This window comes from Chanodichthys erythropterus, chromosome 7 (genome assembly GCF_024489055.1).
Source record: "Chanodichthys erythropterus isolate Z2021 chromosome 7, ASM2448905v1, whole genome shotgun sequence".
Taxonomy (NCBI): Eukaryota; Metazoa; Chordata; class Actinopteri; order Cypriniformes; family Xenocyprididae; genus Chanodichthys; species Chanodichthys erythropterus.
In genome coordinates, this window is record NC_090227.1 from 32,187,505 (window position 1) to 32,201,400 (window position 13,896).

General features: G+C 36.8%; 2 protein-coding genes across 2 annotated transcripts in view; one reads left to right on the forward strand and one right to left on the reverse strand.

Annotated features, from left to right (window-relative positions):
* The window catches only part of ctsd (cathepsin D), an 8,351-nt gene extending 6,112 nt beyond the window's left edge, over positions 1-2,239 (forward strand). Inside the window, exons 8-9 of the mRNA XM_067390233.1 lie at positions 1,278-1,376; positions 1,612-2,239. Of these exons, the coding sequence (XP_067246334.1) occupies positions 1,278-1,376; positions 1,612-1,779 (267 nt within the window). The 3' untranslated portion in view covers positions 1,780-2,239. The remainder of the gene's footprint in view (positions 1-1,277; positions 1,377-1,611) is intronic.
* A 605-nt stretch (positions 2,240-2,844) lies between these two features.
* slc6a15 (solute carrier family 6 member 15) overlaps positions 2,845-13,896 on the reverse strand; it is a 34,343-nt gene continuing 23,291 nt past the window's right edge. Inside the window, exon 12 of the mRNA XM_067389239.1 lies at positions 2,845-4,099. Coding sequence (XP_067245340.1) covers positions 3,710-4,099 — 390 coding nt within the window. The 3' untranslated portion in view covers positions 2,845-3,709. The remainder of the gene's footprint in view (positions 4,100-13,896) is intronic.

Sequence of the window (13,896 nt, forward strand, 5' to 3'; positions counted from 1 at the left end):
TAAAATTACACATTTTTTTACTGTCACTTGACCACTGTAATGCATCATTGCTGAATAAAAGTATTAAAGGTGCCCACGAACGTTTTTTTACAAGATGTAATATAAGTCTAAGGTGTCTCCTGAATGTGTCTGTGAAGTTTCAGCTCAAAATACCCCATAGACTTTTTTTTATTTTTTTTTAACTGCCTATTTTGGGGCACCATTAACTATGCACTGATTTCACTCGACGCCGCCCCTTTAAGACACGAGCTTCCTGCCACACGAGCTGTCAACTATATTACAGCCCATTTACAAAGTTCACACAGCTAATATAACCCTCAAATGGATCTTTACAAGATGTTCGTCATGCATGCTGTATGCATGCTTCGAATTATGTGAGTAAAGTATTTATTTTGATGTTAAAAGTTTAATTCTGAGTGAATCTGAGGCTGGGCTCCGTGGCTAACGGCTAATCCTACACTGTTGGAGAGATTTATAAAGAATGAAGTTGTGTTTATGCATTATACAGACTGCAAGTGTTTAAAAAATGAAAATAACGACAGTCTTGTCTCCGTGAATACAGTAAGAAACGTTGGTAACTTTAACCGCATTTAACAGTACATTATCAACATGCTAACGAAACATTTAGAAAGACAATTTACAAATATCACTAAAAATATCATGATATCATGGATCATGTCAGTTATTATTGCTCCATCTGCCATTTTTCGCTGTTGTTCTTGCTTGCTTACCTAGTCTGACGATTCGGCTGTGTGCAGATCCAGACGTTAACTGGCTGCCCTTGTGTAGTGCCTTTGATAATGTTGGGAACATGGGCTGGCATATGCAAATATTGGAGCGTACACCCCGACTGTTACGTAACAGTCGGTGTTATGTTGAGATTCGCCTGTTCTTCGGAGGTCTTTTAAACAAATGAGATTTATATAAGGAGGAGGAAACAATGGAGTTTGAGACTCACTGTATGTCTTTTCCATGTACTGAACTCTTGTTATTTAACTATGCCAAGATAAATTAAATTTTTGAGTCAAGGGCACCTTTAATTTCTTAAAAAAAAAAAAAAAGGAAAATCATACTGACCCCAAATATTTATAATTACAATTTTTATTTACTTGAATTATTAATTTGTTTAATATCTTTTTTATTTTATTATTTTTTTTATTTTTTATTTAAAAGATTACAAAGCATGCATGCTTAATGTGTTGTTTTCCATAGTCACTTTTGTTTGAAAATATAACATTTTGATAATGTTCTCTTATTAATCATGTGTCCTCCTGTAGTATATGGTTGACTGTAAGAAAGTGGCCACACTTCCCACCATCTCATTCGTCCTGGGTGGAAAGACTTACTCACTGACTGGAGAACAGTACATACTCAAGGTTAGTCTTGTTTTGTCACTTCAGTGCTGCTGTTTAGATGTTGTACTTTGCATCAGCAGAACTGTGAAACTGAGGTGTTGTTTGAGAAAAGGTCATGCATGAGTCAGAATAAAATCATGTGCCTGGTGTTTTATTTCTTGTAAATCATATGCAGCTTGTAAACACTGCAAGTGCTTCTTTCTTATGACAATGACATTCTAAATATTATATCCCTCTTTATCGTGTGTGTTTACAGGAAAGCCAGGCTGGAAAGGAAATCTGTCTGAGTGGATTCATGGGTCTGGATATCCCACCCCCTGCTGGACCACTGTGGATTCTGGGTGATGTGTTCATAGGGCAGTACTACACAGTGTTTGATCGAGAGAATAACCGAGTGGGCTTTGCTAAGGCCACCCAGCAGTAGACCTTAACGCTTCAGATGTGTCATGAGTAATAAGAAAACTAGGAATCTTTCAATATCATCTCTGTTTAAATGACAGAGTAGCGGTATGATTGTTGTGTTTGCACTGCTCTTAGCTTTCAGATGTTTTCGTTTTAAAGAGGCATGTGGAGATGAAATGATTCAGGGATAAGTCAAAAAGATGACAAGTTACACTCGTTTGTTTTTAGCAGAGGCTTATTTGAATATCTGTGATTGAACACCACATTTTAACATTTGTTTTATAATTGTTATGTCATTGATTTAAAACACTACCTGTTTTACGATTTTTATTGTTGAAAATGACCTTCCAATGACAGAACAAATCAAAATGGACAATAAAGATGTTTTAAACCCACTCATTTTGTTAAACCTTTTTATGTAAATAAGGGTGCAGGTTTTTCCACAGGTCTGAATATTTGAATACATGCACACATACATGTGTATATATGTATATATATATTTTTTATACATACATATATACATTTTATAAATGTGTGTGTATGTATATGTATAAATGCCTTATATATACATACATCCACTCATACACATGTATATATTAAATGTATTTATACATATATACACGTATGTATGTATGCATGCATGTATAACACACGCATGTATATACACACACACACACACACACACACACACACACACACACACATATATATATATATATATATATATATATATATATATATATATATATATATATATATATATATATATATATAATATGCATACATGTGTGTATATAAATGTATGTATACATACATTTATATCTAATATATATTAATTTATAATTATTTTTTTTGTTTGTGTGTAAATAAAGACTATTTGGCTGTTTCAGTTTATTTGCCTAATAAATGACAATTTAAATTTGACAAGTAGTCTAATTAATTTTAAGCACTGTATATATCAGCCAGAATTTTAATATTGGTGCATCCTTGATATTTGTCGATGTACAGTTCTCCCCCAATTCATATTTCATTCTAGGTCATGTTGTTGTGAAGCGCAACAAAGTAGTAAAGCAAAAAAGTGTGTCTGAATCCATTATCATTTAATCTCAATACTGAGAATACTGCGTCATTGGGCAAATTCATGAAAAATATTTACAGGAAGAGGGAGGAGTATCAACACTCCTTACAATGAAAGCACATCAGCAAAAATACAAACAAACAAAAAAAGTCAGCGCATTGGATTTTTAAGCATTTCTTACCAAAAACATGATCTGTATTCCAAACTATATTAGAATAAATTTATTCATAATATATTTACAGAATACCTTAAATGTACAACATTCACTCTTTGTATTCTATTAACATTTTTAGAATTAATTAGGCACACTTTTTTTTGAACGATGAGTTAGGGGTTGTAATAAATGCAATCCATACACTGATGCACAATGATTTAATTACATCCAAAAGAAAAGTATTGCATGTTTTCCACGTTTTACGCATACATTTACATTCTAGACTTTTCCACAGCTGCTAAGCTGCCTCTAATCTCGTTTTTTTAGGACAGTAACTGCCCTGACTTGCAACATAATCTGTTTGTACAAATAGCCATTCTACAGTAGAGCATAAACCAGGGGTCTACAGGCCCCTACAGAGTAGGGTAAGTGCGTGCAAACAGTTGGGGCAATGGGTCGGGATGGGGGTAGGGTGCGTTAGTGCTAGCTACACATATAATACAATTAGAAATGTTGAAACTTTTCTTCTGGACATGTGTGGAATGAAGATGGCTGTTAGAAAGAGAATAAGAGAATGCTGTCTGTTAGCATTCCTGTTCATCTCGACGAGAGGGAGATTGTGATTGGTTACTCAGATGACTGACATTTGAAGCGCTGGTTCTTATAGGGCAAATGAAATGACGCTGGTCCTCACAGTTACAGATTACACTGGACAGGTCCTCACAAATCAGATTCGGGCATGTCCGGAATATCTGTAATATTCGGCATTACGTATCCAGTGCTGCAGCTACCGTTGAGCGTGATGTCTGCACTTGAAGGAGGGCCGCTCTGCTTGCGGTAGTTGGCCGGCATGGGCGACGGGGCTTCGCTCGGTGACTTCGTGTTGAGAAGACTTGCGTCATCTTCATCGTCTTCTCTGGTCCTACAAGCGGTGTCTTTTATAATGCGGCCCTTTTTATAGGAGACGGTGGACAGGCCTCCTGCGTTATCGTCGATGATGTTCAGACAGCGCAGAATGAAAACCACAGGCACAGGGAGAATGGCGGTGACCACCAGTGAGATGCAGACCGCTAGGCCCCAGGGCGGATAGCTAAGAGACTGTTCTTGAGCCTGAGAACAGACACAGCAATTGGATTATTCCGGCAAAGGAATAATTCCACTTTAATCCTGTGGTAAAACTATGCGTCGAAGGCCTAAGAATGACCCTGGGCTTAAAGAACCAGAGCATTTCTTTTCAGTCAAATTTCTGTGTAATGGCATTAATTTATATCAAAAGTCACATATAGATTAGTGATCATAATTGCACAAGTCAGTCACACCATTAAATGTACCCTAAGCATTTTAAAACTGACAATTACTGTAATAAGATGCACTTTATCACTGTTACAGGTTTGCTATAAGTGATTCCCTACTATATAGTAGGTGAAAAAAAGTATGTGACAAGTAGTGTGACCAAATTCACAGTACTCATAAAAGCATACCCGGATGACCTACTACTTCCAGTGAGATTCTGAAGTGTGGATAATATGGACACTTTACTATCCCATGAGGCCACAGGAGAGGATTTGTGAATGGTAGCAATGCTGGTAGGTCACATGATAATGACAACATAGTGAATGTAGTTCGTCTGGAGTACTTTCATACTACACACACTCATACTCTATAGCACATACTTTTGTAGCAGCCGTAAAGTACTTATTCAATTTAAGTATCTAATTTGATTTCGGGCACAGCTAATGTTTTTTTTTTTTTTTTTCTCATTAATATGCCTGTAATAATGTCTGTGGTTAACACAAGCTCAAAATTTTTTAAAAATTTTTATTCTATGGCATAAAATACATCAATACCCTCTCCACCCAAAACCCCTTTTTAAGTGCCTTTTAAAAAAGGCAGTTGTTAAAGGGATAGTTCACCCAAAAATTAAAATATTGTCATAATTTGCTCACCCTCAAGTTGTTCCAAACTTGAATTTCTTTCTTCTGTTGAACACAAAATAATATATTTTAAAGAATTTTGGTAACCATGCAGTTGACAGTAGCCATCGACCTTCATTGTAAGTCAATGGCCACCATCAAATGTTTGATTACCAACATTATTTAAAATAACTTATTTTGTGTTCAGCAGAAGAAAGAAACTCATATAGGTATGGAACAACATGAGGGTGAGCAAATGATGACCAAATTTTCATTTTTGGGTGAACTATCGCTTTAATAAGTGGCTAAATGGAACTACCGAAATGTTACCGCTTTTACAGCCTCACAGAGCAGATTTTTCTGCAATAATCCAAAAGAATACGGTGGCCCAGTAGTGCACAACACAACGAAATTAAAAAAGCAAACATAAGTTCACAACACAACAAAATCGAGCCACAACACAATGGAATAAAGCCACAACACAACGAAATAAAGCCACAACACAACAGAATAAAGCCACAACACAACGTAATAAAGCCACAACACAACAAAATAAAGCCACAACACAACAAAATAAAGCCACAACACAACGGAAATGCTCCCGACCACTAGGGGGCTCTCAGAGCTCGGTATTGTTAGTATTCCTTGCCAATGTTTTATAGAGTCGGCAGTGATATGAATACCACGATTAGTTTCAACAGTATATAACCACTGTATATCGACATTAAATATTAATTCAAAATCACTTGAGTGCACAATAGCTTCATATTAATACCTGTGAATGATTTGACGCGCTACCACTGCGAATGATAAAGTGAACGTCTGACAACTCCACCAAGTGGTTAAAACGTAAAATTTGTATTCATTAAAATGACTTTTAACATTTATAAACAGACATGTTCAAATTACAAAGCTTACCAACAGGAAGTAACAAGCTTTGGAATTTGAACATGTCTGTTTTTAAATGTTAAACAAAGTCATTGTAATGAATACAAATTATACGTTTTAACCACTTGGTGGAATTGTCAGACGTTCCGTAGTAGCGAGTCAACTCATTCACAGGTATAAATATGAAGCTATTGTGCATTCAAGTGATTTTGAATTAATATTTCATGTCGATATGCAACGTTTACATACTTAAAACTAATCATGGTATTGATATCTATGTAAGACTGTCGACTTTATAGAACATTGGCAAGGAATACTAATATTAACGAGCTCTGAGAGACCCCTAGTGGTCGGGAGCATTTCCGTTGTGTTGTGGCTTTATTCTGTTGTGTTGTGGCTTTATTTCGTTGTGTTGTGGCTTTATTCCGTTGTGTTGTGGCTTTATTTCGTTGTATTGTGGCTTTATTCTGTTGTGTTGTGGCTTTATTTCGTTGTGTTGTGGCTTTATTCCGTTGTGTTGTGGCTTTTTTCCGTTGTGTTGTGGCTTTATTTCGTTGTATTGTGGCTTTATTCTGTTGTGTTGTGGCTTTATTTTGTTGTGTTGTGGCTTTATTTCGTTGTGTTGTGGCTTTATTTCGTTGTGTTGTGGCTTTATTCCGTTGTGTTGTGGCTTTATTTCGTTGTGTTGTGGCTTTTTTTCGTTGTGTTGTGGCTTTTTTTCGTTGTGTTGTGGCTTTATTTCGTTGTGTTGTGGCTTTATTTCGTTGTATTGTGGCTTTATTTCGTTGTGTTGTGGCTTTATTTCGTTGTGTTGTGGCTTTTTTTCGTTGTGTTGTGGCTTTTTTTCGTTGTGTTGTGGCTTTATTTTGATGTGTTGTGGCTTTATTCCGTTGTGTTGTGGCTTTATTCCGTTGTGTTGTGGCTTTATTTCGTTGTGTTGTGGCTTTATTTCGTTGTGTTGTGGCTTTATTTCGTTGTGTTGTGGCTTTATTTCGTTGTGTTGTGGCTTTATTCTGTTGTGTTGTGGCTTTATTTCGTTGTGTTGTGGCTTTATTTCGTTGTGTTGTGGCTTTTTTTCGTTGTGTTGTGGCTTTTTTTCGTTGTGTTGTGGCTTTATTTCGTTGTGTTGTGGCTTTATTTCGTTGTGTTGTGGCTTTTTTTCGTTGTGTTGTGGCTTTTTTTCGTTGTGTTGTGGCTTTATTCCGTTGTGTTGTGCCTTTTTTTCGTTGTGTTGTGGCTTTATTTCGTTGTGTTGTGGCTTTATTCTGTTGTGTTGTGGCTTTATTTTGTTGTGTTGTGGCTTTATTTTGTTGTGTTGTGGCTTTATTTCGTTGTGTTGTGGCTTTATTTCGTTGTGTTGTGGCTTTATTTCGTTGTGTTGTGGCTTTATTTCGTTGTGTTGTGGCTTTATTCTGTTGTGTTGTGGCTTTATTTCGTTGTGTTGTGGCTTTATTTCGTTGTATTGTGGCTTTATTCTGTTGTGTTGTGGCTTTATTCTGTTGTGTTGTGGCTTTATTTCGTTGTGTTGTGGCTTTATTTCGTTGTGTTGTGGCTTTTTTTCGTTGTGTTGTGGCTTTATTCCGTTGTGTTGTGGCTTTATTCCGTTGTGTTGTGGCTTTATTCCGTTGTGTTGTGCCTTTTTTTCGTTGTGTTGTGGCTTTATTTCGTTGTGTTGTGGCTTTATTCTGTTGTGTTGTGGCTTTATTCTGTTGTGTTGTGGCTTTATTTAGTTGTGTTGTGGCTTTATTTCGTTGTGTTGTGGCTTTTTTTCGTTGTGTTGTGGCTTTATTTTGTCGTGTTGTGGCTTTATTTCGTCGTGTTGTGGCTTTATTTCGTTGTGTTGTGGCTTTTTTTCGTTGTGTTGTGGCTTTATTTTGTTGTGTTGTGGCTTTATTTCGTCGTGTTGTGGCTTTATTTCGTCGTGTTGTGGCTTTATTTTGTTGTGTTGTGGCTTTATTTCGTTGTGTTGTGGCTTTATTTCGTTGTGTTGTGGCTTTATTCCGTTGTGTTGTGCCTTTTTTTCGTTGTGTTGTGGCTTTATTTCGTTGTGTTGTGGCTTTATTCCGTTGTATTGTGGCTTTATTCCGTTGTGTTGTGCCTTTTTTTCGTTGTGTTGTGGCTTTATTTCGTTGTATTGTGGCTTTATTCTGTTGTGTTGTGGCTTTATTTTGTTGTGTTGTGCCTTTTTTTCGTTGTGTTGTGGCTTTATTTCGTTGTATTGTGGCTTTATTCTGTTGTGTTGTGGCTTTATTTTGTTGTGTTGTGGCTTTATTTTGTTGTGTTGTGGCTTTATTTAGTTGTGTTGTGGCTTTATTTCGTTGTGTTGTGGCTTTTTTTCGTTGTGTTGTGGCTTTATTTTGTTGTGTTGTGGCTTTATTTCGTCGTGTTGTGGCTTTATTTCGTCGTGTTGTGGCTTTATTTCGTTGTGTTGTGGCTTTATTTCGTTGTGTTGTGGCTTTATTCCGTTGTGTTGTGGCTTTATTTCGTTGTGTTGTGCCTTTTTTTCGTTGTGTTGTGGCTTTATTTCGTTGTATTGTGGCTTTATTTCGTTGTGTTGTGGCTTTATTCCGTTGTGTTGTGGCTTTATTCCGTTGTGTTGTGCCTTTTTTTCGTTGTGTTGTGGCTTTATTTCGTTGTATTGTGGCTTTATTCTGTTGTGTTGTGGCTTTATTTTGTTGTGTTGTGGCTTTATTTTGTTGTGTTGTGGCTTTATTTAGTTGTGTTGTGGCTTTATTTCGTTGTGTTGTGGCTTTTTTTCGTTGTGTTGTGGCTTTATTTTGTTGTGTTGTGGCTTTATTTCGTCGTGTTGTGGCTTTATTTCGTCGTGTTGTGGCTTTATTTTGTTGTGTTGTGGCTTTATTTCGTAGTGTTGTGGCTTTATTTCGTCGTGTTGTGGCTTTATTTCGTCGTGTTGTGGCTTTATTTCGTCGTGTTGTGGCTTTATTTTGTTGTGTTGTGGCTTTATTTCGTTGTGTTGTGGCTTTATTTCGTTGTGTTGTGGCTTTATTTCGTTGTGTTGTGGCTTTATTCTGTTGTGTTGTGGCTTTATTTCGTTGTGTTGTGGCTTTATTTCGTTGTGTTGTGGCTTTTTTTCGTTGTGTTGTGGCTTTTTTTCGTTGTGTTGTGGCTTTATTTCGTTGTGTTGTGGCTTTATTTCGTTGTGTTGTGGCTTTATTTCGTTGTGTTGTGGCTTTTTTTCGTTGTGTTGTGGCTTTTTTTCGTTGTGTTGTGGCTTTATTCCGTTGTGTTGTGCCTTTTTTTCGTTGTGTTGTGGCTTTATTTCGTTGTGTTGTGGCTTTATTCTGTTGTGTTGTGGCTTTATTTTGTTGTGTTGTGGCTTTATTTTGTTGTGTTGTGGCTTTATTTCGTTGTGTTGTGGCTTTATTTCGTTGTGTTGTGGCTTTATTTCGTTGTGTTGTGGCTTTATTTCGTTGTGTTGTGGCTTTATTCTGTTGTGTTGTGGCTTTATTTCGTTGTGTTGTGGCTTTATTTCGTTGTATTGTGGCTTTATTCTGTTGTGTTGTGGCTTTATTCTGTTGTGTTGTGGCTTTATTTCGTTGTGTTGTGGCTTTATTTCGTTGTGTTGTGGCTTTTTTTCGTTGTGTTGTGGCTTTATTCCGTTGTGTTGTGGCTTTATTCCGTTGTGTTGTGCCTTTTTTTCGTTGTGTTGTGGCTTTATTTCGTTGTGTTGTGGCTTTATTCTGTTGTGTTGTGGCTTTATTTAGTTGTGTTGTGGCTTTATTTCGTTGTGTTGTGGCTTTTTTTCGTTGTGTTGTGGCTTTATTTTGTCGTGTTGTGGCTTTATTTCGTCGTGTTGTGGCTTTATTTCGTTGTGTTGTGGCTTTTTTTCGTTGTGTTGTGGCTTTATTTTGTTGTGTTGTGGCTTTATTTCGTCGTGTTGTGGCTTTATTTCGTCGTGTTGTGGCTTTATTTTGTTGTGTTGTGGCTTTATTTCGTTGTGTTGTGGCTTTATTTCGTTGTGTTGTGGCTTTATTCCGTTGTGTTGTGGCTTTATTTCGTTGTGTTGTGCCTTTTTTTCGTTGTGTTGTGGCTTTATTTCGTTGTATTGTGGCTTTATTTCGTTGTGTTGTGGCTTTATTCCGTTGTGTTGTGGCTTTATTCCGTTGTGTTGTGCCTTTTTTTCGTTGTGTTGTGGCTTTATTTCGTTGTATTGTGGCTTTATTCTGTTGTATTGTGGCTTTATTTTGTTGTGTTGTGGCTTTATTTTGTTGTGTTGTGGCTTTATTTAGTTGTGTTGTGGCTTTATTTCGTTGTGTTGTGGCTTTTTTTCGTTGTGTTGTGGCTTTATTTTGTCGTGTTGTGGCTTTATTTCGTCGTGTTGTGGCTTTATTTTGTTGTGTTGTGGCTTTATTTCGTCGTGTTGTGGCTTTATTTCGTCGTGTTGTGGCTTTATTTTGTTGTGTTGTGGCTTTATTTCGTTGTGTTGTGGCTTTATTTCGTTGTGTTGTGGCTTTATTCCGTTGTGTTGTGGCTTTATTTCGTTGTGTTGTGCCTTTTTTTCGTTGTGTTGTGGCTTTATTTCGTTGTATTGTGGCTTTATTTCGTTGTGTTGTGGCTTTATTCCGTTGTGTTGTGGCTTTATTCCGTTGTGTTGTGCCTTTTTTTCGTTGTGTTGTGGCTTTATTTCGTTGTATTGTGGCTTTATTCCGTTGTGTTGTGGCTTTATTTTGTTGTGTTGTGGCTTTATTTTGTTGTGTTGTGGCTTTATTTAGTTGTGTTGTGGCTTTATTTCGTTGTGTTGTGGCTTTATTTTGTTGTGTTGTGGCTTTATTTAGTTGTGTTGTGGCTTTATTTCGTTGTGTTGTGGCTTTTTTTCGTTGTGTTGTGGCTTTATTTTGTTGTGTTGTGGCTTTATTTTGTCGTGTTGTGGCTTTATTTCGTTGTGTTGTGGCTTTATTTCGTTGTGTTGTGGCTTTATTCCGTTGTGTTGTGGCTTTATTTCGTTGTGTTGTGCCTTTTTTTCGTTGTGTTGTGGCTTTATTTCGTTGTATTGTGGCTTTATTTCGTTGTGTTGTGGCTTTATTCCGTTGTGTTGTGGCTTTATTCCGTTGTGTTGTGCCTTTTTTTCGTTGTGTTGTGGCTTTATTCCGTTGTGTTGTGGCTTTTTTTCGTTGTGTTGTGGCTTTATTTCGTTGTATTGTGGCTTTATTCTGTTGTGTTGTGGCTTTATTTCGTTGTGTTGTGGCTTTATTTCGTTGTGTTGTGGCTTTATTCCGTTGTGTTGTGGCTTTATTTCGTTGTGTTGTGCCTTTTTTTCGTTGTGTTGTGGCTTTATTTCGTTGTATTGTGGCTTTATTTCGTTGTGTTGTGGCTTTTTTTCGTTGTGTTGTGGCTTTATTTCGTTGTATTGTGGCTTTATTCCGTTGTGTTGTGGCTTTATTTCGTTGTGTTGTGCCTTTTTTTCGTTGTGTTGTGGCTTTATTTCGTTGTATTGTGGCTTTATTCCGTTGTGTTGTGGCTTTATTTCGTTGTGTTGTGCCTTTTTTTCGTTGTGTTGTGGCTTTATTTCGTTGTGTTGTGGCTTTATTCCGTTGTGTTGTGGCTTTATTCCGTTGTGTTGTGCCTTTTTTTCGTTGTGTTGTGGCTTTATTTCGTTGTATTGTGGCTTTATTCTGTTGTGTTGTGGCTTTATTTTGTTGTGTTGTGCCTTTTTTTCGTTGTGTTGTGGCTTTATTTCGTTGTATTGTGGCTTTATTCTGTTGTGTTGTGGCTTTATTTTGTTGTGTTGTGGCTTTATTTTGTTGTGTTGTGGCTTTATTTAGTTGTGTTGTGGCTTTATTTCGTTGTGTTGTGGCTTTTTTTCGTTGTGTTGTGGCTTTATTTTGTTGTGTTGTGGCTTTATTTCGTTGTGTTGTGGCTTTATTTCGTTGTATTGTGGCTTTATTCTGTTGTGTTGTGGCTTTATTTTGTTGTGTTGTGCCTTTTTTTCGTTGTGTTGTGGCTTTATTTCGTTGTATTGTGGCTTTATTCTGTTGTGTTGTGGCTTTATTTTGTTGTGTTGTGGCTTTATTTTGTTGTGTTGTGGCTTTATTTAGTTGTGTTGTGGCTTTATTTCGTTGTGTTGTGGCTTTTTTTCGTTGTGTTGTGGCTTTATTTTGTTGTGTTGTGGCTTTATTTCGTCGTGTTGTGGCTTTATTTCGTCGTGTTGTGGCTTTATTTTGTTGTGTTGTGGCTTTATTTCGTTGTGTTGTGGCTTTATTTCGTTGTGTTGTGGCTTTATTCCGTTGTGTTGTGGCTTTATTTCGTTGTGTTGTGCCTTTTTTTCGTTGTGTTGTGGCTTTATTTCGTTGTATTGTGGCTTTATTTCGTTGTGTTGTGGCTTTATTCCGTTGTGTTGTGGCTTTATTCCGTTGTGTTGTGCCTTTTTTTCGTTGTGTTGTGGCTTTATTTCGTTGTATTGTGGCTTTATTCTGTTGTGTTGTGGCTTTATTTTGTTGTGTTGTGGCTTTATTTTGTTGTGTTGTGGCTTTATTTAGTTGTGTTGTGGCTTTATTTCGTTGTGTTGTGGCTTTTTTTCGTTGTGTTGTGGCTTTATTTTGTTGTGTTGTGGCTTTATTTCGTCGTGTTGTGGCTTTATTTCGTCGTGTTGTGGCTTTATTTTGTTGTGTTGTGGCTTTATTCTGTTGTGTTGTGGCTTTATTTTGTTGTGTTGTGGCTTTATTTTGTTGTGTTGTGGCTTTATTTTGTTGTGTTGTGGCTTTATTTCGTCGTGTTGTGGCTTTATTTCGTTGTGTTGTGGCTTTATTTCGTTGTGTTGTGGCTTTATTTCGTTGTGTTGTGGCTTTTTTTCGTTGTGTTGTGGCTTTATTTTGTTGTGTTGTGGCTTTATTTCGTCGTGTTGTGGCTTTATTTCGTTGTGTTGTGGCTTTATTTCGTTGTGTTGTGGCTTTATTCCGTTGTGTTGTGGCTTTATTTCGTTGTGTTGTGCCTTTTTTTCGTTGTGTTGTGGCTTTATTTCGTTGTATTGTGGCTTTATTTCGTTGTGTTGTGGCTTTATTCCGTTGTGTTGTGGCTTTATTCCGTTGTGTTGTGCCTTTTTTTCGTTGTGTTGTGGCTTTATTTCGTTGTATTGTGGCTTTATTCTGTTGTGTTGTGGCTTTATTTTGTTGTGTTGTGGCTTTATTTCGTTGTGTTGTGGCTTTATTTCGTTGTGTTGTGGCTTTATTCCGTTGTGTTGTGCCTTTTTTTCGTTGTGTTGTGGCTTTATTTCGTTGTATTGTGGCTTTATTCTGTTGTGTTGTGGCTTTATTTTGTTGTGTTGTGGCTTTATTTTGTTGTGTTGTGGCTTTATTTAGTTGTGTTGTGGCTTTATTTCGTTGTGTTGTGGCTTTTTTTCGTTGTGTTGTGGCTTTATTTTGTTGTGTTGTGGCTTTATTTCGTTGTGTTGTGCCTTTTTTTCGTTGTGTTGTGGCTTTATTTCGTTGTATTGTGGCTTTATTTCGTTGTGTTGTGGCTTTATTCCGTTGTGTTGTGGCTTTATTCCGTTGTGTTGTGCCTTTTTTTCGTTGTGTTGTGGCTTTATTTCGTTGTATTGTGGCTTTATTCTGTTGTGTTGTGGCTTTATTTTGTTGTGTTGTGGCTTTATTTCGTTGTGTTGTGGCTTTATTTCGTTGTGTTGTGCCTTTTTTTCGTTGTGTTGTGGCTTTATTTCGTTGTATTGTGGCTTTATTCTGTTGTGTTGTGGCTTTATTTTGTTGTGTTGTGGCTTTATTTCGTTGTGTTGTGGCTTTATTTCGTTGTGTTGTGGCTTTATTCCGTTGTGTTGTGCCTTTTTTTCGTTGTGTTGTGGCTTTATTTCGTTGTATTGTGGCTTTATTCTGTTGTGTTGTGGCTTTATTTTGTTGTGTTGTGGCTTTATTTTGTTGTGTTGTGGCTTTATTTAGTTGTGTTGTGGCTTTATTTCGTTGTGTTGTGGCTTTTTTTCGTTGTGTTGTGGCTTTATTTTGTTGTGTTGTGGCTTTATTTCGTTGTGTTGTGCCTTTTTTTCGTTGTGTTGTGGCTTTATTTCGTTGTATTGTGGCTTTATTTCGTTGTGTTGTGGCTTTATTCCGTTGTGTTGTGGCTTTATTCAGTTGTGTTGTGCCT